Source organism: Neospora caninum, chromosome VIIb (genome assembly GCF_000208865.1).
Source record: "Neospora caninum Liverpool complete genome, chromosome VIIb".
Lineage (NCBI taxonomy): Eukaryota > Apicomplexa > Conoidasida > Eucoccidiorida > Sarcocystidae > Neospora > Neospora caninum.
The window spans coordinates 3,048,452-3,075,474 of record NC_018394.1 but is presented as its reverse complement, the minus strand read 5'-3'; the positions used below and the strand labels follow the sequence as shown (position 1 = coordinate 3,075,474).

At 54.0% G+C, this 27,023-nt stretch overlaps 5 protein-coding genes across 5 annotated transcripts; 1 reads left to right on the top strand and 4 right to left on the bottom strand.

Annotated features, from left to right (window-relative positions):
* Positions 1 to 2,685: 2,685 nt before the first annotated feature.
* On the bottom strand, positions 2,686 to 4,100 carry NCLIV_027780 (conserved hypothetical protein; the record flags this gene model as incomplete). The annotated part of the gene is made up of 3 exons (XM_003882972.1): positions 2,686 to 2,942; positions 3,563 to 3,709; positions 4,043 to 4,100. The coding sequence occupies 3 exons, from the start codon at positions 4,098 to 4,100 to the stop codon at positions 2,686 to 2,688; spliced, it is 462 nt and encodes a 153-aa protein (XP_003883021.1).
* Positions 4,101 to 7,531: 3,431 nt separating this feature from the next.
* On the top strand, positions 7,532 to 12,499 carry NCLIV_027770 (hypothetical protein; the record flags this gene model as incomplete). Its single annotated transcript, XM_003882971.1, has 9 exons — positions 7,532 to 7,741; positions 8,684 to 8,768; positions 9,250 to 9,455; positions 9,733 to 10,140; positions 10,531 to 10,704; positions 10,951 to 11,133; positions 11,293 to 11,388; positions 11,648 to 11,989; positions 12,350 to 12,499. 9 exons carry the CDS (start codon positions 7,532 to 7,534, stop codon positions 12,497 to 12,499), a joined length of 1,854 nt encoding a protein of 617 aa, XP_003883020.1.
* Positions 12,500 to 13,727: 1,228 nt separating this feature from the next.
* NCLIV_027760 (conserved hypothetical protein) lies at positions 13,728 to 16,460 on the bottom strand (the record flags this gene model as incomplete). The annotated part of the gene is made up of 4 exons (XM_003882970.1): positions 13,728 to 14,011; positions 14,606 to 14,837; positions 15,428 to 15,564; positions 15,935 to 16,460. 4 exons carry the CDS (start codon positions 16,458 to 16,460, stop codon positions 13,728 to 13,730), a joined length of 1,179 nt encoding a protein of 392 aa, XP_003883019.1.
* Positions 16,461 to 16,746: 286 nt separating this feature from the next.
* Positions 16,747 to 19,688, bottom strand: NCLIV_027750 (hypothetical protein; the record flags this gene model as incomplete). The annotated part of the gene is made up of 3 exons (XM_003882969.1): positions 16,747 to 17,110; positions 18,081 to 18,136; positions 18,261 to 19,688. 3 exons carry the CDS (start codon positions 19,686 to 19,688, stop codon positions 16,747 to 16,749), a joined length of 1,848 nt encoding a protein of 615 aa, XP_003883018.1.
* A 1,894-nt stretch (positions 19,689 to 21,582) lies between these two features.
* Positions 21,583 to 26,922, bottom strand: NCLIV_0277 (UDP-N-acetyl-D-galactosamine:polypeptide N-acetylgalactosaminyltransferase T2; the record flags this gene model as incomplete). Its single annotated transcript, XM_003882968.1, has 9 exons — positions 21,583 to 22,194; positions 22,584 to 22,669; positions 22,851 to 23,091; positions 23,275 to 23,438; positions 23,799 to 23,958; positions 24,343 to 24,509; positions 24,903 to 25,065; positions 25,628 to 25,761; positions 26,538 to 26,922. The coding sequence occupies 9 exons, from the start codon at positions 26,920 to 26,922 to the stop codon at positions 21,583 to 21,585; spliced, it is 2,112 nt and encodes a 703-aa protein (XP_003883017.1).
* Positions 26,923 to 27,023: the final 101 nt, after the last annotated feature.

Here is a 27,023-nt window from a genome sequence, read left to right as displayed (position 1 = left end):
CCCCCCCCGGATCGTCTGTGTACAGCGCAGGCTACTTGCGTTCCCTCTGCTTCAAATTCCAGTTGATCACACGTGAGCGCTTGTGACCAAACACGTTCATGCATCCCCTCTTTAGACAGACCTCCAAACACAGCGCAACTGTTCGGACCATAGTGGGGGGCACTTGAGCTGTTAACACCTAGTGCAGGCAGTGTTTTGGACACAAACCAGTGTAGGGGAACAGCAGATTACCTGTGTAAGTTCGTCTGCGGCACTTGTGGATTCAGTTCACCAGGAGAAGCGAGCACTTTTGCCCCTCCTTGATTCATACAGCTCGAGCATCTTCTCATACGAAAACTGCGGGTGCATATTCAGTTGCATTCAGCATTGTACTCTACGTACGTTTCGTCATGCTTCTCGAGCTCTACAGAATGCGCTGCCTCTGGCGGGATTCCAGCCCTGGTAAGCCGTATGCATGAAAGATTGGCATGCCCGTTTGTGGAGGCATTCCAGGCTGGCCAAAGCGTGGCGCGCGTTTTCCGTGGGACACCCGACAGCACACCGCGAACTTGACTGTGCGTTGTGTACAATGTCTCCCCATTCAAATGCGAGGAACACCGCAAACTCCAGGGTCTACACAACGGGATTCGCTTTTGGAGGCGGTTTTTGTGTTGAGAGATAGGATCTGATTTCCCGGCAAAAAGCGTGGTGTGTGAACGAACTACGCCCCTGAAAACGAAGGTAGGTATCGTGGAGAAGCTCTTTCGCTGTCCCGCTCGGAAAGGACCCAGACAGCCTAGCCAACGGGTGTCCACATTTCCCCACACCTTCAACGCAGCAACTAGGTTACTCTTTTGATGGCAAGAGCGCGCGAACGCAACCTGCCGCTACCAGAAATTCTGCAGTTGGCACCCCCGATTGGGAGCCCATAGCTCATCACAGCAGCAGAGTGCAGTGCCCTGCTCCGAACTACGACAGGGTGATGCGTGAGCCACCCCGAGCGCCTGCCAGGTAAGTTTAATTCTTGCTTTCCCTCAGCACCCCCACACTAAGCGCGGATTCACAGCATTTAGGCGTCGTGGCAACGGAGCGCAGATTCCATGCGACGCGGAGTCTGCTAGGACACCCCCGGCACACCGTCCGGGCAGTGTGCACGCGGATCGGGTGCGCCAGCGGCAGGCGCGACACGTCGGGAACGTGTAGGTGCGCAGGCATCCGCCAGCTTTTCGCCATTCAGTGCTGACTTTTCCCCTCGTGCCCGTGCCGTGGGAACGCACGTTTGCGAGATCAGGTGCTCTGGTGAACATGGATGTCGCAGCCCCCACTTTATTTGTTCCCGCGGAGCAATGGGTACGGCTACTGCCGGCGGACGCGGAGGTGTGCTGTTTCTCTGCGTGCAAAGCGCGCACTTTCGTGTTTTTTACATGTGCGCGGGATCTCTTGGCGAGACTCAGTTCCGCTGGTCACGCCACAATCCTCAGCCTCCGAGATACCTTTTTTGAGAAAAAACGGACCGAGCGGGCATCGGCAGGCCCGACTGGCCGGGTCAGCAGACAGTGCAAGCGTAGTACGGTTCGCAAACGGCTTGTGGACTGTTTAACGGTTTAATGCAACCTTCCCTCGTACGGCGGCGCGGATATTCGGCTAAGCTTGTAGTCGCGTGCCGAAGCAGAGCTGTTCCTTTTGTTGCACCTTCTGCCGATCGCCACGGTTCCTAGGACTACAGGGTGTAGATATGGTGGCTGACATCTTGGCATTCCACTATTCGCTGTTTACAGAGGTCCCACTCCACTCCTCGCACAATGCTCCGCCATTCAACCTCTCTAACCGACACATCTGCTAGCATGTGTGGCAAAGTGCGCAACCGTGCCTCCCGTCTCGCTTTCCTAATAGTCTGTCGAAAATCAGTTGTGTGACCGGAGAAGGCAGCAGCAATAGCACGTGTGGATCGCACACACGCCACCGTGCGTCCTCTTGCACGAGCAAAGGAAGAAAACAACTGGCTAACGAGCATATTCACACACAGAAAGGTCATCCGGATGAAATCACCGGACAAGGGGTTTGGACACGCTGACTGGTCGCCGCAGATGACTCAAGTAGGCAGCTGGATTTTCCAGGGATGTTTGGGTTACCACATACGCAACTATACACGCATAATTCACCTCGGGCTTGTACTGAGGTTGATGCGAACCTGAGTTTCACTAGATACTTTGGTGCACGAATGTGTAACTGTGTTTAAAAAGCAACCAATCGTGTCACACACAAAAACATGTGCCCCCCAACAGAGTTGCTGGTGTCCTGTCAGTCCAAGGCAACGGATGAATCTTGAAATTAATCAACGAAGCGATAATACGAGTAGGGATATGTGCACACGCAGATATCCGTCGCTACAGATATACCCTTTGTGACCTCGACATTTTCTCAGGCATCCTCCGGTCAATCGGTTTATTTGTTGACAAGTGAGACGGTTTTCTCATACGAAAAACACAGGAGCTCTGTTTTGTGACATGGTTTGACTACGTGCTGAGTGGACGAGAGCACTCTCCTCACTCAAAGACAGCACCGCGAACGCTGCTCTGTGCGTCAGGGTTCTGCACAAACACCTTCCCTATTAGATCCAGCCAGCACTGAGTCATTACGCATACGCATATACACGCCCAGTAAAACAAGCTATTTTGCCGTAGGCAGCAACCCGGTACACTCACCCTAAAACCCTCCAAACTGCTTCAACAGCGGATTGTTCTGCACTTTCTTCATCAGGTTGTCAAACTTGCTCCCGTACTGATTGACCTTCGACTGCAAATTGTTAACCGAATTGGCTAGCTTATCGGCAGTCTTCTCAAAGTCATCATGTACCACTTTAAGGGCTTTTTCCATCTTCTCGTGGAGGAGCTCACAAGGCGGGCATGACAGGTCTTCTTTTGCCGCAGCCGCTCGCGCCGCCTGGAGCTCGACTATCTTCTCTGCAGGAAACCACATGGCACCGAAGGTGGATACTTGCCCAAACGCACAAAAAGCTATCAAGCTGTACGAAGCCGTCTCGCACCTTACCACAACAAGGTTACCCAATCGCGTACCAACGAAATGCAGTCTAAACGGATGTGGTTTTCTCTCACTGGGGGCGGCGGAATACTTAACAGAGAGGCAACAACTGAGTTTTCTGAGAATTCTCCAGGGTGTACCGGGCGGCCAACTCTCCCGCGGTCGAAACAGTGAATCCTCTGCCCTCCCTTCAAAACCGTGTGACCGCAAAGTGGGGTGTGAAAAAAACTCCGCTCATGGCGGGACGTCACCCAGCCCCTTTCGCATTTTGTGTGCCACTAGTCTTCTAGCCACAGAAGAACAGGGTGGTGCTGGCGTTTGATGTAGCTTTTGACGAGACGCAATGAGCCCCGTCGTCACGCCATCCGCAGACGACACAGAATTTCGAACGACGAATGGTGAAGCCCGTCTGGCGATTCGACTAGTTGAATGAAAACTGTTAAAATGCTGGGCATCGGGACGAAACTTCAATCGTTCGCAGCACACCAAACAACGGCTATCTTGTAACGCAAACGTGATGCCGCGAGACTGCTCGACATACCTTCCAGTAGTTGAATGCGGACGGCTTTCTCGCCTCCCATGGCTGCCATCTGAAGATTTTGAAAGTAGAGCGCCGCCAGGAAACCGATTTGGAGAATGACGAGAGATACCAGAAACCAAGACACGAAGCTGGTGGCGCCTCGTTCCCCTGAGCAAACCGTGGAAACGGCCGGATCACAGCCAGCACATCAGCTCAGTGCACAGAAAAAAACGAAATTATCCCTGAAAAAAAACACGTATATTCCTGGTCTACAAATATGTGCCTACGGCATCAGATCCTTCCCTCCAGTCGCAGTTCAGTTCGAGTTACGAGGCGGTTCCACATGCAAGCTCGCCAGACACTTCGTGGAACTAGAGCGTGCTCGCGGACTCCGTGAATTGTAAAAGACTTCCGCCAAAAAGCCCGACCCGTGCTCCACAAAAACCAAGACAGCTCTTCCACAAATTTCCCACGGCTTAGTGTCAACAAACGGTGGCTTACTTCTTCCAGCTGGAACGGCGGCGTCGGCCGGCTGCTTGCCTGCGTTTGTGTCTGCCATTGGAAAAGCGAAGGAGGGAAGCTGGCAGGCAATAAAGAGGTAACACTATTCGCAAGTGACCTGGGTATCTGGTGGTTATTTTACAGGAAAAGCGACGGCTTCTTTGATGTGATGCCCTGGACCAGGCCGCTGAAGATCCCTGAGACTAGTGGACGAGCACCCGCGAGAACCGCTCGCGATACCCGATCGCGGACCTGGAGGTCACATGCAGTGCAACGTCAGCGTAAATGAGGCGCGCCGTCGGGTCGTGGCTGTCAGCCACAGAAGAGGAGGGAAGGCGGCGTATCTTTTGAGTTGGGAACTTGATGTCGTCGTTCTGTGTTTCCGGCGATCACGCATCCCCTTCGTCATGCTGCGAAAAAGCTCAAGCATTCACAAGACGTCTGCGGGGGTAGGGACAAACGAACTGGGAGCGGAAGCCGAGCATGACGACGTAGGGCGTCCAATAAATGGAAAGCGGCGTCGTCTCCTGACAAAGTCTGTATTTGACGGCTAGGGAGCTTCAGAGCCGCACGGTTATCATTCATCCATCTCTTACTACCCGTTTGTTACTAGACAGGAGCACGGTCACGTACCGGGTTGTGTCTCAAGTGGCGAGCTGTGAGCGGGCTTCTTCCAGGTGACTTGGGTCCCCCGCACACGCTAGGACACAAATAATCATCGCTGCAGCAAGCGCAAACGCAAACATCTCTTTTCCACATTCTTTTGCTCCCGTTCACCTTTCAATTTTCTCTTACATCTCTGGCCAGCAGACTCTTTCGCCTTCCGCCAACTGAATGATATTCAAGGCGCAGCTCTGCCCTCGCCTCTATGTCCAAAGAGCCTGCGATACACGAAACCGTTGGAGACAGCATTCCACTGAGTTGGAACTGGAGACAACCGAAAAGGGGGAAATGAGCGCGAAGTTCAATTGGGCGGCTTCCACTGCCGTCAAAAGAAACGGTCAGAAGTGCCCGCCTTCGACATGCCGACTGGATCAGCGTTGTAGCATCCGCACTATCTGCATCGAAAAGGGGTGCTGTTGGCGGCAAGAGATACGTAGACACCGCGGTTTGTTTCACTCGATATAAGGCACGCATGCTGGCTAAAGCTACCGGAGTCTGCGAACCCCGTTACGCCACTGACTCGCTCTTAACTCAGAATACCGCGGACCGTGTTGAGAGAGAGCGCGATGGTATCTACGATCCCAGACTGGTAAACCCGCCTAATTTAGGACTCGCTTCAGCTTATTGTTCAAGCCGAAAGAGGGTAGAGGAGAGTAGGACACCACTGCGAGACCGCCGTTGTTCCCGTTGTGGACACCAGGACACACGCAGACTGGCACCGCGCTGCCTACACTGCGTTCTTTGCAGTATCGCCGCTGGTTACGAGCTTTTTCAAGTAATGAGACAGCCCTTTCCCCAGGGATAAACAAACAGCCAACACTGGAAAGGCCTATCTCGTCTGCAGAGCAGTTGGCGTGGGAACTGCCCCAGGCCTTGGCGGTCTCGTGCAGGGAGTCCCTGCACTTGTTCGGGAATGTTGAACGCTCTGCATCAGTCGCAGATGTTAGCGATATCTCGTTTTTTGTGGCAGCTTCGGCAGAGGCTTGAAACACAAGAAACGCGGACCAAAATACTATACGTTTCCAGGATGATACGTAGGTTGCGGATACACGTCGTGCATTGGTCCAGCAAAATGGAGCGAACCCCGCCACTGTGGAAGATCGGAGAGACCCGAGCTGGAGTGAACGTAGAAATCAGCCAACAAGGAGTGTGTGGAGGTGGTTTCTCCGTCATGATTTTTGCCGGGAGCACCTCTTGACAAGGGCACTGCTCTGGATGCTCTATGTGGGAAACAGAAATGGTCCATATCCTTGCTGTGGCACGTCCTTGAGGTCCTGATCGGAGGGTCTTCCCATTCCAGTTGACTCGAACTTGCAACCGATGTGTCTAACGACCGGCTGCTTTTTCTGAGGGTCCAACGTGGATTCTTCATGAAGTTGCCGGATTGTTCTGAGCGGCACGGAAGGCATCCCCCGGACTTCGCTCACCTTTACGTCTCGGCGTGTCCGAGAACCTAGCGGACGGCGAAGTAGCGGTTGGCACAGAAACGAAGACAAACTAGGAGGGACAGCCTTTTCCAGCTGTGGATTCTAAAAGCTTCCACGAGAAGGGAACGGGAGAAAGCCCCCGGTTGACACACGGAGCGAAGATTTGAAGGCAGCAGCGAATGAACAACCCTGTCTTGAGCTGTGCTCGTAGGAATCCGTAGTGATCCCTACACTCACTTGGACCATCAAGAAGGGGAAAAACCCAAGAGATTCCGGATTGTGCTTTCCGCTGGCTCGACGACATGTACAGGGGAACCTTCGTTCCCCTGTTGCAATCGATTGCGATATAGTCCTGAAAGAAATCCAAGACGCCGTGCGTGTCCAGCGGTAGTTTCCTGCATTCCTTTTTCACAGGAAGCCTCCATGGTGCACCACACAGTAACGTTGCTTCGCAGCCTCTCTCCCACCGCGCTGCATCTTGTCCCCTAGATTAGGTTTCTGTCCAGTCTGTGCAACAAACGTATACTCAGCACGACCTCCTAAAATTAACCTTGAGCCCTACATGCCTCTCTATCCTACACATTCCCCAGGTCAGGATTGTTTTTCTGATGCGTTCTCGCTCGTTTCCCGCGAAACTTGACTCGAGCGGGAGAGCTCTTGTCTGGGCTTGGTACGAGACCACGAACCAGCAAGGCGCAAGAGAAAGCTCGACTATGTGCTGTTCGGAATGGGCTGAATCTCGAACTTGTCGCGGGGAGGCTCCACTCCACTCCTCCTTTTCTTTCCCGGCCGAGAGAGGCTCTGTAAAAATCACGGATTGACGCTTCTCACGTGATGCGTGTCCAGTGTGCTGTCTCTCCGCTGTGTGACCCCCCCCCCCACCTTCGTCTCCGTCGCACATGCAGTCTCGGTTTTTTTCGCTGCATGGAAGACCACGGTGTGTTCTGTCTTCATGTTTTTCCCCTGCGGCCATTCACGGTCTTCTCGCCTTTTTGTTTCCCCTTCATTCCTCACGTTTCCCCGTACTCCCGCGTCCTCCGTTTTCTCTTTGTCTTCCGCAGTTCCCGCGCCCTGCTACGTCAAAAGCCCGTCCTCTCCGCTGTCGTCTTTTCGTTGCTGTGTTTTCTCCCGTTTCCTCCCGCCTCCCATTGCGCCCTCGCGTTTGTGAAGCCTTGGGCAGTCTGCCTTCTTTTCTCGCCCTTCTTTTCTCGCGCTCTCCCCCTCTTCAATCAAGCGTTTTCCCTCTGGTAAAACGGGCGACTCAGAGCGCCGTCTTCGCCCATTGGCATCTGGTTGCCGCGCAGGGAAAAACGAGGACGAAAAAGAGAGCGGAACACGAGGGAAACAAAGCGACACAGAGCGCGCGAGAGTCGCTGCCTCTTTTTTGAGAGAGGAAACGATGGGAGACGATGGATTCGGGCCTGCCGAGGCCCCACAAGACGACGTAAAGGACAAGGAAAAGTTGCTCCCCATCGAGTTCCTCGCTCTCACGAAAGACGGCGCAGAACTCTATCGCTACGAAAATGACAGATCTCCCGAAGAAATCAAAAAGCCTCTGCTGACGCTGGAAGGCGTCGAGCAGGCAGCGTGGACTGCCGACGGACAAAAAGTGAGGAAAGTCTTCCAAGTTTTAAACCGAGCATGGCGCCTCGACACATTCCCCGCGAGGCGATACGACCAGTGATATAGGCCGCAGACTTCTCTCTTCACACACACACAATGGCCCGGGACGTAAACGACCCGAGAGAAGGGCGGGGATAGCCACGTCGCGAGACCAACAAACTGCGTTTTCGCGTCGCGCACAAACCGCGCACGCGTCTCTCTCCGTGAAACAAATTTTTCCTCAGAGCCCTTCCCGGCTCTCCTCTGTCCAACGTACACATTGGCACACCTGTCTTGTATCCGGAATGTACCCGCATGCATGACGGAGCAAACAGGAAGGCGTCGACCTGGGTTTTCCTGGCAATCTGTGTCTCGATGTGTGTCTGCCGATCAAATGCCGCTTCGTGTCTTGCATCTGACCAGGACATCTCCCACAAGAAAGATCCTTTCCTGTCTCGTAGAGATCTCTCGACCTGCCTCTCACCTTTTTTTTCACGTTTTCCTGCATGCATGTATGTAGATTTGCGTATCTCCCGGTGTATGCTCATTCTTGCAGGCATATATACACCGCACGCATATTCTTGCGCCTTTTCCATACGTTTTTCCTCAAACCGAGTGACCCCCTCTCGCCTGCGTCCAGTCATCCGTCTGCGTGTGTCTCCATACACATGCAGACTTACATACATATATTCCTGAGCATAAATCCCACTCGTGTAAACGTATATGTGTAAACATACATGTGTATATGGAGGAGATGCAGATGTGTTGTCGTTCGTGTTGCGGCTGCGGGCACTGGAGAGGGGTGGACCTTTGTTCTCAAGGGGGTTGCAAGTTGGTCTGGGTTCTTGAGAAATCGGCGCCTCTCGTCTTTTAGAGAACCCCTTTTCGTCTGTGGTTTCGCCCTCGGAATACACGTCTTTCCTGCGGTTTTCTTCGAGCTTTTCTTCAGCTCGTCCTCGTCCGAAAAGACGCTCCCAACCGCGTCGACGTCGTCGCTCTTGACGGAAACAAAACCGTCTTCTCCTTCACAGGAGGTAGGTTAGCTGCTCTGCTCAAGGCGCGTTTCTGGTCCACGACCCTCTGTGCCTCTCGAGAAAATGTGTAAAGCCACGCATGCACACATGTATATGCATATATATGCATATATATACATATATATATATATATATATATGTATAGACTGTGCCTGTTCATGTTTATGAAGGCTGCATTCACTTGTGTGGGTTTGTGTAGCGCATATCGGAACTGCACAAAGGATTATGACAATACCTCTTTCGTCTTTTATATTTATTTTCGTACATAAATCAATATTTAGATATTACCGATATATAAATATAAATGTATATAAATATGTCGATGCATGTGGTTTTTTGTGGTGCCTGGCTTCTGTTTGTTCTGCGAGCCTCGCGTTTTCTCGACACTGTGGCGTTCCTTGCGGTGTGCGATTTCGCGAGAGAAAGCTGGGGTGTTTTCTCTTTCTCCGCTGTGTTGCCTTCCGCTGTCTCTGCTGCGCAGCGAGCTCGGTGGTGAAGTTTGGTTTGTCGCCTCGGGAGACTTTCCTGTTTGTGTGCTTCCGCCACGAACCTGCCGCCCACGAGAACTTTTGCTTGTATCGCTTGGCTGACGGCGAAAAAGTGCTGAGTTTCACGCTCAAACAAATCAACACCAACACGTGGCCGCCGCTGCGGTGGACCTCCCAGGAATCGTACTGCTGTCGCATGGTGAGCGAGATGCGAAGAGGGTGCATGCACACATCAAACTGGAGGCAGCCAAAGTCGAGGTAATGGCGTCTCTCGGTTTGCAGAGGGATCCAGGATTCGAGACTGTGCGCTGAGAAACCCTCGCGCTGGGGACCGCGTGGCGCACCCCCGCACGCGCCCAGACTCAGGGGAGTCTCTAAGCGTCTCGACGGTTCGACGCGGGAGTTTGGAGGGTCGTGTCTGGTGGCCAGGCGTGGATGTTTGGCGGTTGGTGTTTCGAGTCTCCCGGCTTTTTCAGGTGACGAACGAGGTTCACATCTTCAAAGATAATGTGTTTAACTTGAACCACCCGCACGACAGGATTCGGTGCGAGAACGTCGTTTCCTTCTCGCCGTGCAACGAGAAGAAGAAGCCCGCGAACTCCGCACCGCGCGCCGAGGAGGCTGCAGGCACGAGTTCGGGAAAGGAGAAACCCGCTTCTGCGCTGACTTGCGCAGTCTTTGTCGCTGGTAGGAAAGGCGCACCTTCCGCCGTGAAGCTGTTCGATTTGGCGAACGGCAGTTCGTGTCTCTGCACGAAAAGTTTCTTCCAAGGCAACGAAGTGGCGTTCAAGTGGAGCTGCGACGGCCGCGCCGTCCTCGCGCTCGTCCACACCGACGCGAGCGAGAAAAGCTACTACGGGTCCGATGCTCTCTACTTCCTCAAGGTAAGAAGCGGGAAGCGCGGGAAAGAAGCGAGCGAACGCGACAGGGAAGCAAACACGTCCGCTGGGAATCTCGACGCGAAGGAACAGATCCAGGGACGAACGGGGAGGCGAGAGAGAAAGAGAAGGAGAGAAAGAGAAAGAGAAGGAGAGAAAGAGAGAACGATTTGAGAGGAAGAGCGAAGGAGACAGAGATAAGAAAGAGAGAGAGAAGGAAGAAAGAGGGATCGACAGAGAAAAGAGATCAAAAGAGAGACAGAGCGCAAAGAACGGAAGAACGGTTTTCTTTCTTCTTTCTTCTTTTTGGAGGCGCTGCGGTCTGGTGTTTCCTCGCGTTCATCAAGCGGGTGGGGCCTCCCGATGTCTTTCCTCGAAACGGTTTTTCCTTCGCAGGCCGACGGGAGCTACGACAGCCAGCTGATGCCCGCCGAGGAGGGCCCGATCCACGACGTCCAGTGGAGCCCCTCGACGCTCGAGTTCGCGCTGTGCAAAGGCCCAATGCCCCCGGAGGCAAGTCGCCCAAAAAGAAGAGAGAAGGGAGAAGAGAGAGAGAAGAGAGGGAGAAGAGTAAAAACTTTTCAGAGGAGAATCGATCAGGAAGAGACTGTGGATGTGCGGGACTCCTGAGAGGCTGGGAGAGACTCTGGACCGGATGTGTCCGCGGGGGGGCCTTTCGGTCTTCTGGTCGGGGGGGGGGGGGGGGGAGGGGCGTCTGTGTTCCCTTTGTCTCCATGCGTCATGAGAGGGTGTGCGTGTGTGGAGACGGTGTGCATGCAAAAAGCGTGCAATTCGCTGGACGTGCCTGTGCGCCAGATTTTGCTCTACGACGGCAGCAAGAAGCCCTCGGCGCCGAAACTCTCCTTCGGCCGGCGCATGCAAAACACCTTGCGCTGGGATCCGTTTGCGCGACTGCTCTTCACCGCCGGTTTCGGAAACTTGGCGGGCGACGTGGATCTGTGGCACAAACAGCAGAAGAAAGTTATCGCCAAAGCACAGGTACAGAGACAAAAAGAGAGCACAGAGAAGGCGAGGGGGAAGAGGCGGAAGAGAAGGGTTGAGGGAGAAGAGGCGGAAAAGGCAAAGAGTCTTGTGGGTTTGAGTTGAGGTGACCTTTGGGGAAAGAAGGCCGCATGCATCTGCCATGTTGCTGTGTAGGCGCCTTTTACGGTCACATGCGACTTCACGCCTGACGGGCTCCACTACGTTGCGGCCACAACGTCTCCGCGTCTTCGTGTCGACAACCGTGTCACGGTAAGACTTCTTTTTTCTCTTCTCTTCCCTGTTCTTCGCAAGTGTCTCCCGACGCCTTGTTTCTCTCGGTTTCTCTTTCAGTGCGCCCCGAAGTCGTTTGCCCTCTCCGCACCCTGTAAACGTCTCCTCTGCCTCCGCCTCGTTCTCTTCTTCTCCGCCTCCTTCTCTTCTCCATTCCTTTCTCTTCTCCGTTTCTTTTCTCCGTTCTTCTTTTCTGGTTGACTCTGAGTGTCGACTATCTGTCTCTGCTTTTCTCCAGATTTACAGCATCTCGGGCCACGCCGTCTGCCGACTGGACTTCCCCGTGCTCTATCGGGTGCTCGTGCGGCCGCCGTCTCCGTCGCTTGCCGCGACGTTGAACCAGAGACAGTCGCACCTTTTGCAGGCGTTTATGGCGGATTCCGCGCTCTTCCTCTCGCAACATTTCTCGTCGCTCTCGCTGGAGAGCGCCGCGCGCTCGGGCGGCTTCGCAGACGCCACGCAAGGCGCTGGCGCGACGAAAAGCGTCTCGCCCACCCAACCTGTCTCCCGCGGCGTGTATCGCCCCCCGGGCTCCACCGGCGCGCTCGCGGCGAGACTTCGCGCCGAACGCCAAGCGACGGTAAGGAAGAAAGCGGCGGGTGAAAAGCAAAAGAGAGGAAGACGCACAGGGAGAGAGGGAACGGATTTTTGGACGGAAAAGAGAAGGCGTCTCGAGGGAGAGAGCGGGTGTGTAGGGCGACGAGAAGGTCTCCCGTCCCTCTCGGGTGTTCTTTCTGCGCGTTTTCATCTCCAGCGATGGGCCAAAGAACGCGCCTGCTGTCTCGTTTTTGACCTGGTTTTTTGTTCTCGAACGAGCCGCAACTGCGTTTTCTTTCGCGCTCTGCTCACGGGTAGGGCGCTTGCAGAGACACCGCCTTTGGAAGTCAAACCTCCGTGAGAATCAACATTCGTGCGAAGTTCCGCTCGCGTGGGTTTCCAGGTAAACGGAGGCAACGCAGCCTCTGCCGTGTGGCGAGCTGCGACGGCGACGCCTGCGAAGTCGATTCCAGGCTTGGCGCAAAACTTCCCGCCCGGGTACTCCCCCCCCGGCGCCTCCGCCAAGGCTTCCAGTGGAAAGAGAAGAAAGTGAACAGGCGAGGAAGAGAAGAGAAGGAAGAGCAGAAGAGATGCAGAGAATTGGATTTTTGTTTTTGTCTTTTTTGAAGGGCGAAGTTCGGTAAAGAAATGGGGCCCGGCAGGTTGTCTCCCCGTGGATTGTGGACGTGATGGAAGCGGGGAGACAGAGGATTTTCCAAAAATCCTCGCGGCTCTGGGGCAGAGTTTCTGTCTCGAAAAAGGTTTCGTTTTGTGTTTTGCAGCGTGTCTGTCAATGCCGTCAGTTTGTCGTTTTTTTTGCTCAGACTCTCTGAGAAAGTGACGCTCTCCCTCAGGGTTCCCCTCACGCGAGGCTAGGTTGACTTGTGTGGAAAAGGAGGCCTTTTATTTGCGGAGGGCGAAGAGGCGCTTTGTCTTTTGGAGAGAACACATGGAGAGACAAGAGGGAAAAAGATCTTTTCCCCCGCGCAGGATCCGGGCGTTCCACGCTCCCTGCCGCGCTGGTCAGTCTGCGGGAAAAAGTGCATGCGCATGCACTTTTTGCGCGGGAGGCCTGCATGCACACAACCTTGGGCCAGCCGAGTGTGCATGCACCCCCCATGCACTCCAGGGCGAAAAAGCGTTAGACGTTTCTCCTTCAGATCCAGGAAACCACGCCGATGGAATTCCCGCGCTCTCCACACTGCCGGTCGCTTCGTTTGGAAACCTGTTTTTCGAAGTTCCCTGGGCAATCAGTTCCTGGTTGACGGGGCGCGAGGGGGACGCGCCTGTAGCTTTTTCGTTGTGTGTCACGGCCGAAACCGGAAACGCCTCTTCCAGACCGCGTTTTTTCCTGCGAGGGCGCGAAGCAGCCTCTTTGAACGGGAAGCGTCTCTTTCAGACGCGCGAGCGAGGACACCCCCCCCCCTCTCCCCCGAAGGGGGAGGGGAACTGCGCAGCTTGTCCTCAGTCAGAGCGAGAAAAGACAAAACAAGCAACACTCGAACTCGGAAAACGAAGAAGAGGCAGCCTTCCGACAAAGCACCGGCGCCTTACAGAGTTTTTTCCTTGGAAAACCGTTTTGCTCCTCACACATACAAGTTACAGATGTACATACAAAAATACACCCTTATACATGCATGCAAACACACATATACACACATGTATACATTTGGACACGCACATGTATGTATATATATATATATATACATACGTGCATGTATGAAACTTTTTCGCGAGGAAGGTTCTTCTCTGCCGGAGAGACTGGGGCTTCGGCAGGATTGTCAAGAGGGGGGGAGGTTCGCTTCGCAGCAGGTTTTCGCGGGGTTTTGGAGGTCTTTTGTTTTTCGCGCGAGGAAGGCGACGAGTTTCTCGCCGAGGAAACGCGGCTGCGGCCATGCGAGAGCAGTCACACGCCCGCTGGCGTCAACGAGGAGAACTCGCCCAGCGTGACCCACGAGCCGGCGAGCGGTGGGCTGAGGGGCGAAGGCGGCGCCGGAGAGAAGAATCGCGACGCGCCGGGGCAAAGAGTCGCCCAGCGGCGCTACTGCCCAGAGCTCCACGAGATCTGAGAGAGGAAAAGAACAAAAGAGGAAGATCGAGGGAGTGAAAAACGGCCCGCAACGTGGAGAGAAGAGAGGCTGCTGCCACTTTCTTTCCTGCACATAACGAGGAGGAAATTCGCCGCCTTTCTGCCGGATCGCTTCCTCTTTCGCTCCCGTTCTTCCTTGTGTTCTGCCTGCTCGCTTTCTCTTTCTTTCTCGTTCTGCCTTCCTCTCCTTCTCTTTCTTCCTCGTTCTGTCTTCCTCTCCTTCTCTTTCTTCCTCGTTCTGTCTTCCTGTCCTTCTCTTTCTTTCTTTCTCGTTCTGCCTTCCTCTCCTTCTCTTTCTTCCTCGTTCTGTCTTCCTCTCCTTCCCTTTCTTTCTCGTTCTGCCTTCCTCTCCTTCTCTTTCTTCCTCGTTCTGTCTTCCTGTCCTCTTTCTTTCTTTCTCGTTCTGCCTTCCTCTCCTTCTCTTTCTTCCTCGTTCTGTCTTCCTCTCCTTCTCTTTCTTCCTCGTTCTGTCTTCCTCTCCTTCTCTTTCTTCCTCGTTCTGCCTTCCTCTCCTTCTCTTTCTTCCTCGTTCTGTCTTCCTTTCCTCTTTCTCTTTTCTCTCGCTCTCACCTCGTCTCGGGGCGTAGATGACCAAGCCGCCATGAGGGTCACCAGGGCGGACTTCTCCGCCTCGCGCCACAGGAGAGGAAGAAACCGAAAAAGAATTCCAAGACTTCGAAGGATTCGAGGAAGAGAAGTGCGAGTGAGAAGGACAGAAGCAGCGGAGCCAGGCGACCTGTGCTTCGCGGTAGCCTTTCCACATGTAGAGAATTTCCAGCGAGGATGTGTTCACCAGGGAGATCTGTTTCGCCCAGAGGAAAGAGAGGAACAGAAAAAGCACAGTTTTAGTTTTCGGGTGTATCGCACGCGCGCGTGTGTGCATGCGTCTGTGTGCGTCGGCGAGGCAAACAACAACAGGAAGAAACCTGGCCGTTCCCTCCGTTGCTCGCGACCTCACGTTGCTCCGGTTCTCGATCAGAAACGAAAAGAAACCACAAAGATACACGTCTCCTCGCGCCAGCAGGTCCAGCGAGAAAAGCGTGTCCGGCGACGCCTCTCTCAGCAGAAGAGAGCCGTCGCGAAAAAAGTGAGAAGAAACGCGCCAAACAGCCTCCGAGAAGGCAGAGGCATCAGGTTTTGAAGCAAGCACGGGATTTGCGAGAGAGAAGAGACAGGAAAAACAGGAGAGAAGAAAGGAGAGAAAGCGAGAGAGAAATCAGAGCTCGAAACACAGAAGAAAGGATTATTAAGGAGAGAAAGAGCGACGGAAGAAACGGGAAAAACCGTCGAGCGAGGAGAATAAGTTGGGACGGAGACAGAGAGAAAGCGGGAGAGAAACCATAAGGACTTTCAAAGGCGACAGTCGAGAAGAAAGTAGAGTATAAGGCCTACTCTTCCAGTGCTGTCTGTCAGAGCCGCGATGCAGTCGTTCCACGGGCAAACGGAGAGAGAGGACCCGACGCGTCTTCCGTCATCGACGATCTGCGCTGAGAGGCCAGGCGCCGCAACTGCCTGCGTCTCGTCCCCGTCTGCGAGAAAAGGAGAAGCAAAGACAGCAAACTCCACAATGCAAAAAAGTGCATGCGAGCGGGAGAACAGAGGGGAAGAGAAACACGGGGGCAGCCCCGTGGGAGAGGAAAGAGTCGTGCAGCTGCGATATTATGGCCGGAGAAGAGACGCGAAACAAGACGAGAGAAAGAGGATGTGAAAAAGAAGACAAAGTGCGAAAGGAGCAGAGTAGGTAACAGTGAGAGAGATCAAGAAAACGCGTGGGGAAGGAGAAGTAGTGACACGATGGGACGATATGATCGTGAGGCTACGGTTTTTGTGTCGCCTGTCCCTTTCCTATCTTTTCCTTCCCTGCCTTTCCTTCCTGCTGTGTTTGATCGTCTCTCTTACTCTCGCTTCTTTGCGCGCTTGGACTTGGGCTCCTGTCGCCAATCCCACCCTCTCGCCTTCCTTCTCTCTGCGCTCTCAGAACGCCAGAGAGATTTTCTTTCGGCGAGTCTGAGATTCCCAGCAGCGACGAGAGGCCTTGGGAGACGTACGCGGCCGCGGAGGTGAGGAGGCGCACAGGCCGGAGACTCCGCGTTCCTAGAGCTCGGCCTTTCCCTCTTTCTCTCTCCAACAGAAGATGACCCGCAGGCGTCGCATGCGCAAAGACCTCGGGCGGATCGAAAAGATGCAAAGACAAAACAGGCTCGCAGCCCGCCGCCAAAATCCCCACACGCAAAGAAGAAGAGAAAGAAGAGGAAGAAGAAGAGGAAGAGGAAGAGGAAGAAGTGTGCAGTTGTGAAGAAGAGTTCAGTTGAGTGTTCAGAGTTGTGAAAGGAGGCAGCGCGTCTTGTTCGTCGTGGTGGGCAGACGCGCGAGGGCGAGATCTGGGAAACCGACGACAGACTCCAGCGTCCATTGGAGAGGACATGAAGGAAGAAGAGGAGGAAGCGAAAGAAGAAGAGTACGGGGCAGAAGAAGTGAAATAAGGTTCGGGTGTTTCAGAATCGGATGGCGGGCGAAATGAGGAAGAAACAGAGCTAAAGAATTCGGGATCGTACAGACACGAGTCCTCGAGGTCGAGGTGTACAGACAGCGCAGCAGCTCCGGTTACACCTGAGCGAGGAAGAAGAGCAATCGCTCGTGTGGACCTTCTTCCTTCCAGTCTGAAAGCAAACGCAAAAAAATCGCGCACTCCCTGTGCAGGCCTCCTTGTTTCAAGAACTCTCCCGGAGTGCACTTTTCAGCGTTTCGTGCCTCTCTGTTTCCCTCTTCTTCTGTTTTATTGATGCTCCGCACCTAAGGAAGACACGCTCCACCGCACTCTCGGCGCACGTATCTCGTTGTCTCTCTTCTGCCTCGTCTTTTCTCTCGTCTGTCTCGTCTCCGCTCTCTTCTCTCCTCTCTCGCTGTCTCTCGGAGGAACTTTCGAGGCCGCCGCGCCCTGCCTCGCCCCTAGTGTCTCCGTGTCTTTCAGCCTCCGGCGCGGCCTCTGAGCGCGGAGGCGGAGACCGACGTGGAGAGAAGACGGCTCGGCGGAGGGCCCCAGCTGTGGCCACGGCGACGATCTCCTCGGCTGCGCTGCGCGAAGCAAAGAGAACGCCCAGCAGACCCTCGCGACCGTGGCTAGCTTGTGGAGAGAAGAACGCGCTCGCTCGCGCCTCTCTCTCTGAACAGAAACGACCATCAAATGGCACACCCCAAGCTACACCAGAACAAGAAGAGGAAGAAGAAGAACAAGAAGGAGAGGAGGAAGAGCAGGGTGGGGAGAGAACAGCTGAGGTTGGTGGATAGGATGGCAACGAGCAGTCGAGGAGGGCGAGGGAGACGAGAGGCCGGCACAACCAGCGAAACGAGAGGCACAGATGGCCCGCCGCCGAGTAGATACAAACGCGGCCGCTGCACAAGCAAGAGAGCGAGAAAACAAACGCACGCATGCGAAAAAGCATTTTCACGCAACTGCAAATGAAAAAACAAATGTAAAACGAGAAAAAAAGATTTACACCCATGCAAAAATAGTGAATATATCTATATACATATATACATGTGTAAATGGGCACATAAGGTGTGTGTGCATGCATGCAGATACAAAAATAAGGTGCCGACAGAAAGGGTGTTGCTTACGAGCCCGCTAGACACCAGAACAAAGAAGACAACAAACGTTTCATACATCCACAAAAGCAAACGACCTCCCTCCGTATCTACACGTACCTCTACGTCTCTCTCTCTCTCTCTCTATATATATATATATATATATTTATATCTGTAAATGCACACATATGCATCTATGTATGCATAGAACTGTATATATATATATATATATATATATATGTGAATATAGATGTATGTATATCCTTGCACATATGCCCGCTTCGTGTGCGAAGAACGAGAGCCTGAGGTAACTGTTTCTCCGGTTTTCAGTTAGCGGCGCGGCGAGTTGGAGAATGGGGGAGACGGCACAGTCCACTGCTTCCAGCTCTGGGTGTATGAACACCCGAATTGAGAACTGCGTGTCGACGGCAAACCAAAGAGGAAGGACTGTGTTTCTTACCTGTTGAACCCGACAAAGAGGTGAGGCGCCGCGTCCTGGAGAACCGGGAACCAGAGCTGCCGAAAGACAGGGAAAGCAAAAAACGCGTTTTCCGGTCCTCTCTTTCTCTCTCTTATTTTCCTTCGCCGCTGTTTCTCTCTGCCTACGCTGGGCCATTTCTCCACGCGCTTTCTCGCTTACCAAAGCAGAGACGCCCTCCTCTCTCAGTTGCTGGTGTAGTGTCACACTCCATCGCTTTTCTTGCATGCGGCGCGTGCAGCAACGTCCCTCCGTGGAACAGCTTTCAATCGCCTCTCGAAAACTTGCTCCGTCTCTTTCTCGTCTTTCTCCTCTTTCTTCTTCTCTGTCCTCCTCGTTTCCCTCTTCTTCTCTGTCCTCCTCGCTTCCCTCTTCTTCTTCTCTGTCCTCCTCGTTTCCCTCTTCTTCTTCTCTGTCCTCCTCGTTTCCCTCTTCTTCTTCTCTGTCCTCCTCGTTTCCCTCTTCTTCTTCTCTGTCCTCCTCGTTTCCCTCTTCTTCTCTCCCTTCTTTTTGTCTCTTCCACGGTCCTCGATCCGCTCTGCGGCTCCGCGCTTCCCGGGTGTATGTACAGCGGCGTTCGGATTCCGTGGTTCCACCACTTAGGACAGCATGAAGAGAGGACGAGGGACGACGCGGGGCAGAGTGTGCAGCGCAGCGTTCGTCTGTGAAGGGCGTCTGCGCTTCTTCCTCCCTGTGCTCTTGCTCGCGTTCTTCCCCATGCGCCTCCTCGGCCGCACACGCGCTCTCGAACATGCGAGCTGCCTCTGCGGCGTTGCGGCGTCGACAGCAGCACCCTTCTTCGCCGTCGCGTTTTGTCCAGATGCAGCAAACGATGCGCTCGCTCCGCGGCCTGTGAGAGGCGAAGAAGAGACTCCCCTCCTGCGGATACGCGCACGAACCGCGCGAGAGAAATGCGAGGCGGTCCGCTCGCTGTCTTTCTCGCTGCTCTCTCCCGCAGTCGTCTCCGTCGCCTCCCGAAGGTTGCGTGCGAGAAACGTCTCCTGCTTGCGGCTGATGCAGCAAAACATTCCCGCTCTTCCTCTCAAGCGTCTCCTCATCCTGAAAAAACCGAGAACCAGAGAGCGATGCACGCTCTCGCTCTTCCCTCGCTTCACGACGACCGCAACAGCACGAGCAAATGCTCCGCAGATCAAGACCCGAAGAAGAAGGACAGGACGGCGAGAAAGGAGAGGAAGGCGAGAAAGGAGAGGAAGAGAGAGGCGCGGTGGCGTTTGTCTGGCGTTCGCTGTGCCCTGAGATGCAGCTCGGTACGTCGAGGTCGGTGAAGGGAGAAGACGCAGGTAGACTTTGGAGACGCGAAGGCGATACGGCGAGAGAGAGACGCGGCGAAGAAAACAACGCAGCGATCGGCGCCTTTCCACTGCTCGGCGGAGTCTGCGCCTCTGTCGGCGGAAGAGACGAGCGGCGACGCGCGAGAGAGCGAGGCGAAGAGACGGGAGAAGAGAGAAAACAGTTCAAGGTGAGAGGCGCGGAGAGCGGGGGGCAGATGCCGTGCACGACAAGGAGGTCTGCCGCCACAGACGCGAGCGGGCCTTGCGGCTCGGGCGGTAAAAAGCGCCTTTCCCACATTCCAGGGACGCCGCGCAGGAGAAGCAAAGAAAGCAGAGGAAGATTCGATAAAAAGAGAGGCGCGAAAACCTCTGAAGAAAAGAGAGAGAGGCCTCGTGAAGAGGCGAGGTCGGAACACCGAGACAGAGCCCGCCCCTCTGCGGGCTCTGTCTCTCTTCTCTGGTGGTGGAGAAACACTCTCGCGCCTTCTTGCCTCCTCCGTGCTCCAGCTTCTTCTCTCTTTCTCCTCCGTTTTCTACTTGCCCGTGTTTATCCTTTTCTCTGTCTCGCACCGCGCGCTCTGCTTGTGGCGAGTCGGCGCGGGAGCCAGTCGGGAGACACTCGACCTGTCAAAAGAGGAAAGGAAAGGCCGTGAACTCGGTTAGCTTTTCGGTTAGAAAGGGTCAAGAGAGAAACGCCAGAAAGAACAAACAACGAACATTGTATTCGAGACGTTGTCTTGGAAACGCTGGGAAAGCGAGCGAAACCGCTGAGAGAGGCCTTCTGCTAGAAGCGCCGAGTGTGACGAGGTCACTGCATGTGCATGCACGCACACCATCTCTCGAAAAACTTCTCTCTCAGCTTTTGCGGTTCCAAACGAATATAAAGACACGTCTCTCGCTTAGACACTTCTCTTTCTTTCTCGTTCCTTCTCTCTTCTTTTTTCTCGGGCTCTTTCTCATTCCTTCTCCCTTCCTTTTTCTCGGGCTCTTTCTCGTTCTTTCTCTAGCTCCTGCTGTCTTGTCTCTTTGATTGTGTGTCGTCTGGTCGTCTCACGTTCTGCCACCAGCCCTGGAGAGAGCTCGCTAAAGGGGAACCGAGACTCTAAAGAAATATTCCAGGAAGGCAAGAACGGCCAAGGCACCACGCAAATCCTTCACAGCCTGCCAAGCCTGGACTGAAGAGACAATGCCTTCATCTGGCCCATATTTACCGGCACTTCTTTCAGAGCCAGCAGCGGTCTTCGGGCGAGCGACACCGCAGACTCCGGGGGGAAAAGTAGTCTAGCGAGAGACACATCTGGACATTTCTCATAGAAGCGAGAAGGAATTTCCCTCGCAACAGTTGCGCGGCAAAAAGCCTGCCGACAGAGGGGTAATGGCCTGAATCAGGGGCGCCCGCTTTTCTGTGGAATGCGAGTCTCGGCCAGCTGCCTTCTAGCACAAAAGATGCAGTTTTGAGGTTTTGCTGAGAGCCCGGATCCGGCTCGTGAAAGGAAGGCCCTGTCGATACACTGTGCAAAAAACGCAGAGGCGTGCGACGCCTGCTTCTTTTCAAACGGAAAACGGAGACATTTCGCTTGCTGTGGATGCCGGGAAGTCACAGAAAAACAGTGCGAGCGAGGCAAAAACGGTTCCGCCCCTTGATTGACTAAAAACAAAACGCTGGGTCTGCCACAGCTTTCTTTCCCGGGTGTACGTCCACCGCACCAGGTGTACGTACACCTCATCTTCTCGCGAGCGAGTCGGAGAGCAATCCAGGACTCCGAGGTTTCACCCTTTTCCAGATTCGCTTCTCTTTGTTTCGGCACCAAGGCACCCGTGTGCGAGCCGACGCTCCGCTGCTGGTTTTCCTCTCCGCTTTTTTCCCTTCTTTTGTCACGGAGTTGCTGGGGCCTCTCGCGTGTCGCCCCACTTTCCGACAGCGCATGCCGCAGCGCTGTATCCCTTTTTTCGCCGCTTTCCCTGTTTCTTCCCTCCTGCGTTTCCGCTGAAGTCGACAGAAAACTCCGGCGTCCTCCCCGCGCACCGTCTCTCTTTTCCCCCTCGTCCAGGGGGGTTCGTTCCGCCCTCTCTTCCCCGGCCGTTCTTCTGCCTCTCCGTTTTCTTCCCATCTCTCTCCTTCGCTTTCTCCCTCCCCCCCTTTCTCTCTCTCCTTCGCTTTTTCTCCCCCTCTTCCCACCTCTTTTCGTGTTTTACTCGTCGAGAGGTTTCGGCGCTTTCCTGATGTATTTCTCTGCAGCTTCATCTGTGACGGCGTTCGCGGTCTCCATCGTTCGGACGCCGAATCTGGAAGAGAGCGGCGCGTACACCCACTTGGGCTTGAAGCGCATGCGGTCTACAACGTCGGCGCGCTTCTCGTTCTTCGCGCGCGTCTCCTGGGAGTCCCCCGCTGCCTCCTTGCTCTCTGTCTGGGGGCTCTCCGCGCGAACAGGCTCGTCGCAGCTTTTCCAGTGCACGAGCGGCTTTCCATTGGTCTCTGCCGAGTCATCCGCTACCAGACACTTCGCCTGGTGCGACACCGCCATATGTCTGTACACCGGAAGCGTGTCGTGGCCCGTGAGGGACACAGTGTCGGGGTGGGAGAAGGAGAAGATTCGCCCGGTCGCGTTCGCGGAGACGCCCTGCTGTCCAGGCAGGGAGGCATCCCATTGCCAAAACTCATTGCTGTTTTGATTCTGCAGCACGCGATTCCAGTCGCATTTCCAAGTAAGCGGCGAGCGCGTGCTGGCTAGCTGCGAGTACGCGTCGATGCACTTCTTCTCGCGATTCGCAATCAGCCGATTTCCCCCCGCCAGAGTCCATTGCTGAGAAAATAGAAAACGCGAGAAGGAAGCGGAGTGGGGGCACACACAGAAACGAACCACGCGGAGAGAGAAGAAGGATAAGACGAAGCAAAAAACGTGCAAAACCCAGATGAAAAGAGAGAACAGGAGAACCTTCGCGAGACACCCGTATCGGCCCATCCGTTGCATGCAGAAGCGAGACCGCGGTATCCTAAACGCACGTGGTGGGGCTAGGTGAGAGGCGCGCACGAAGGGAGTCGAAACTCCAGGTGCGGAAACGCCACGATGTGTTTGGAGAATGGAGCGGCTGGGTCGATGCCCAAAAAAACGTTCCGAGGGAAAATCGCTACGCACTGCCAACCGGACCTCAAACACTCAAAACTGGTTCTAAACACACAAAAAGGCCTTACTTGAAGACGAGCGTGGAGATTGCAAGGCTCCAGAACAAGACGATGCTCTGGGAAACCCGAGATGTAGGCCGAGGAAAGACACAGTCCTGAAGCGCCAAAACACCTCACGCTGGAAAGCACGTCAACCCACCTTTATACCTGAGGCAGGCACCAACCGTTATACATATATATATATATACATATATATATATATATATATATGAACCTAAGTTGTGTGGATGAGTGCATGCCTCTTGTGTTTCGCCTCTTTTGTGTCGGAGGGCGTACCTGTTTGTTCATGTTGAATATGGAAGTAGTTGTGGTCCAGAAGTCCGTTACGGTCGAAAGCAGTCTTGAATTTTTCCACATACCACTGGAAAGGCATGCACGTCAGCTCTTCGTATCGCAGTTTCTTCCGTTTGGTGACGTCGCCTTCCTGGTGCCCGCGAACTTCGCGGTGGTATTTGTAGAACAGGTTGTAGTACTCATCTAGCCAAACTTTTGCTGCGCGCTTTTGGTTCTTTTGAACCTGAAAAAGAACGCCGACAAAAAAGCGACCAGTCATCCTCCTGGGGAAACCCAGTGGAAACAAAGCTTCTACCGCACGACCTCTTCCTCTCCCGTATTCGTCTTCTTCTCTTCTGGATCTCTCTCTCTCGCTTCCTCCCTGCGATTGTTTTGCTTCTCGTGTCCTCTGTTTCTTCGTTTTCACCTGAATGACGAGTCGGTTTCCGGGGTTTGGCTTCGGAGGCCTGGAGAAGATGTGCCCGATCTTCGATTCTTGCACCGCGACGATTTCGCCTCCACACAGCCACGAGCGAATCGACTGTTCGAGGTTCTCCCCGCCCCATTCGAGCATTCCCTCGTCGTAGAGCCCTGAAAACCGAGAAACGAAAAGAGCATCCAGTCTCCAGCCCCTCGGAGAGAAGAACGAACTTTGTTCACACCGCCTCCGCTGCCGAGCAGAAAGCGAAGAAAGGAAAAACGGGCTTTTGCAGGGGCAACAGCCTGCACGCGATCGCCTTCGACATCACGTGTACATACACCAGGCATCCACGTACGCACTGAGCTGGGTGCGCATGCAGCGAAGCGGGAAAAAAAGCGAGGAGGCAAAATGAGAGAGAAAAGAGTTCCTCGGTCTTTTGACGCGCGTGCAGCTTTGCAGCGTGGCTTGCATCTCCAGAAGAGCGTGAGAAAAGAGACGCTTGCTGGTCTTTTCTGCACTGTTGGGCTCACCGGACTCAAACCACCACTTCTTCGTCATCGCCAGAATGCCGCCAGAAAGTACCGGGACCTCGTCCTCCTGATCTTCGAACCACCCAAATTCGAACGTCCATTCAAACATCATCTTCGTCCCGTGTGTCCCGACATCCTCCCAGGAATCCGGGAAAATGTCCTGAGAAAAACGTTTCCACACGCGGTCGGATTCCTCTCTGCGTTGTCTTTTCGCGCTTCCTCGCGTGTTCCCATGTCTCGCCTTGCCTCTTCTCTCTGTTCGTCCTCTCCAGTGCATTTCAAACGATTTACCGACTTGTGTTCACGAGGGACATCTGCAGAAACTGCAAGTTTTCCACGAAACACCCGTACACGGGAAACGACAGCGTGAATGCGTTCCGTCAACCGCTCCATTCTCATCGACCACAAATATTACAGGTTCTAGAGCCTTGTCTTCCGAACAAAAGTGGACACAAAAACGGCGAAGTCGAAACCAACGATTGGACGCGTCTTTCTGTCGCAGTGTTTCACGAGCTCGCGCTTCCCCCGTTTCTTTCCTTCTTACGTAGATCTTGGGGCAGGCAACTCGGCGGTAGTTGATCTTCAAATGCGCAAGGAGAGGCTCCGCCCAACCCAGCTTGGGTCGGCAATGCCCATCCAGGAAAAACAGGTTGTCACTCGTCGCAATCGCTGCTCCGGCCACGCGACCGCGAATTAGACCTTGATACGAATCTGCGAACCGCAAATGACCCCGAAAAGAAACGCCCTCACCAACATTCTGCTGTCCAAACGTCTTCCGCCTCGAAACGCCTGCGACGAACTCCCACTTACCCCTGCCTACACACGTTCACATGCATGGGTGAGGACGTGCGCATCTGTGCGTGTATAAAAATATGTGTCTGTCCACATACTAAACAACCATATTTATACACAAATATATATATATATATATATATACATACATACATACATACGTACATATATATATATATACATATATACATATATATATACATATTAATTACATGTTAATATATATAGTACGTATATCTGGGAAGCATTTTGCAAGTTTTTCTCTTTCGTTTTTGCCCGCGTTTTTCGCCTTTTCTCGCCCGTTGCGTTTACCGAATCGAATGAAGCGCGTTTTGTTGAGCATGTACTGGGGCAGAGCCTTCTCGAGCACGGCTTTGATGGGTCTGTCGCTGTTGTCGTCCACCACGATCACCTCGCGAATCCGTTCAGGCGGCGTCACCTCAAACAGGTAGGTCAGCGTCTTTGGAAGATACGCCTGAGAAAATCTCAAACGCGCGGAAGGCAAGCGCGTGGGGAGAAGCGAGTAACGGGAAGAGACAGTCTTCTCTCCCCCGCACCCGTTCTCTGCAAGAGACCATTTAAACTCCCCGGCTCGGCACAAATCTGGACAAAAGGAGAGAGGTAAAGATTTTGAAGGGAACGAGGTCGGCACGTTGCGGCGAGACGCGTTTTTAGGCGATAGAAGAAGGCAGAAGATAACCGAGAGAAAGACACGGGGTGGAGAAGAGCCGAGAAACGTTGGCCAGGAGTCTTTTCCTCTCCAACCGTTTCTGGTTCTGCGTGGCAAAAGAAAAAACGAAGACTGCCGTCTCTCTGGGGGGCGTCTTTCTCCGGTGGAGTCGGGGGACGTGAACTCTGACAGGAACCAGAAAGCCAGGAGTCCAACCCGGAGTTTTTTTACTCCCCAGAAAAAGCTTAAAGCCTGTCTCAGAGGCTGTCACGCCCAGTATGACGGTCAGTACGCCCTCGGCCTGTCTCTCTCCATATATACATATGTATATATATATATATCCCGAAGGCGCGAAAACGAGGCGGACCTCTTCGTTGCGAACAGGAATGATGATCGAAAAATCATCTCCTGTCACGTAGCGCGGCTCGCCGGTCAACGTCGGCAGAGTCACAATCTTCAACAGATGGTCAATTACTCTGCTGTACGGAGCCTTGACTGTGCCTGAGAGGAAAGCAGAGAAAGAAAAGGACAGAGAAAGAAAAGGACAGCGAGAAAAGGAGAGTGAGAAAAGGAGAGTGAGGCAGGAAGAAGAAAGGGCAAAAGGCGCAAGAGTGAGAAAGTGAGACACGAGGGGGGTGTTTATATATACAAACGGTTGATCATTCACAGAGTGGAAACTTGCGACTGTTTATTCTGGTCCGCAAAACGAAACCTAAGAAGCGATTCCAGTCGCCCACCACGTGTAGTTTGAGTTGTCCCCGACGCTTTTTCGTAGTGACCGTTCCTTGATACCCATCTCCTACACACACTTCTCTCCCATATCTTTTCCCAGTCCTCTCTGCTTCATTCCGTTTCTCTGCAGGGACTTCTTATTGGTTTGGTCTCTCCCTCTCACATCCTTCCCTTCTTTCCCTTTTCGATTGGTTCCTTCCTCTGCCACATTCATTCCCTTTCTTTTCGTCCGCCTTCTTCCTCTTCTCCCCTCTCCCTCTTCTCTGTCTTCTTTCCTCTTCTCCCTCTTCCTCTCTCTCTTTTTCCCCCCACCTTCTTCGCTCTCGCTCTTCTCCCCCTTCTTCTCTCTCTCTTTTTCCCCCCACCTTTTTCTCTCTCGCTCCTCTCCCTCTTCTCTCTCGCTTCTTCCCTCACTTTCTTCTTCCCCCACCTTCTTCTCCGCCCCCCCCCCCGTCGTCTTCGCTCTTCCTACTTGATTCTTCTGCCTCTGTGTTCCAGTAATCCACTCTCGGGTTGTCTCCTTTCTCTGTCGCGCACATCCTTACCGTGGACGCCGACGACGACGGCGCTGTTGTCGACGGTGGTTTTCTCGTGGTGGCGCGGCAGAGGCAAGCCCTTGAGGAGGCCGTGCAGCTGCGCGACCGGCGGGGAGTTGAAGTCGAGCGAGTGTGTGTGCGAGGGATCTCGACTAAAGGCGGAAGGAAAGAGCGCCGTGAGCACGCCCGAGGAGAAGAGACACCAGAAGGCGCCGGCGCTGACGCACAGAGACCCGAGCAGCAACAGACATCGGCGCCTCAGCCGCGCGACGAGCTTCGGATTCAGCGAGCGCTTTTCGGCTTTCATCTCCGCAGACCGCCAACTGGTGCCGCGCGACGGCCAAGGCGACGGGGCCGGGTCGCCGGCTCCAGGCACAGGCGGCGACATCGGCATGGTCAAGAAACCTCAAATTTCCCTCGAGAAGAAAATGAGACAAAGAAGAAAGAAGAGCGCAGAAGACAACGGGAGGGAGAGGAAGAAGACAGAGAAAGGGA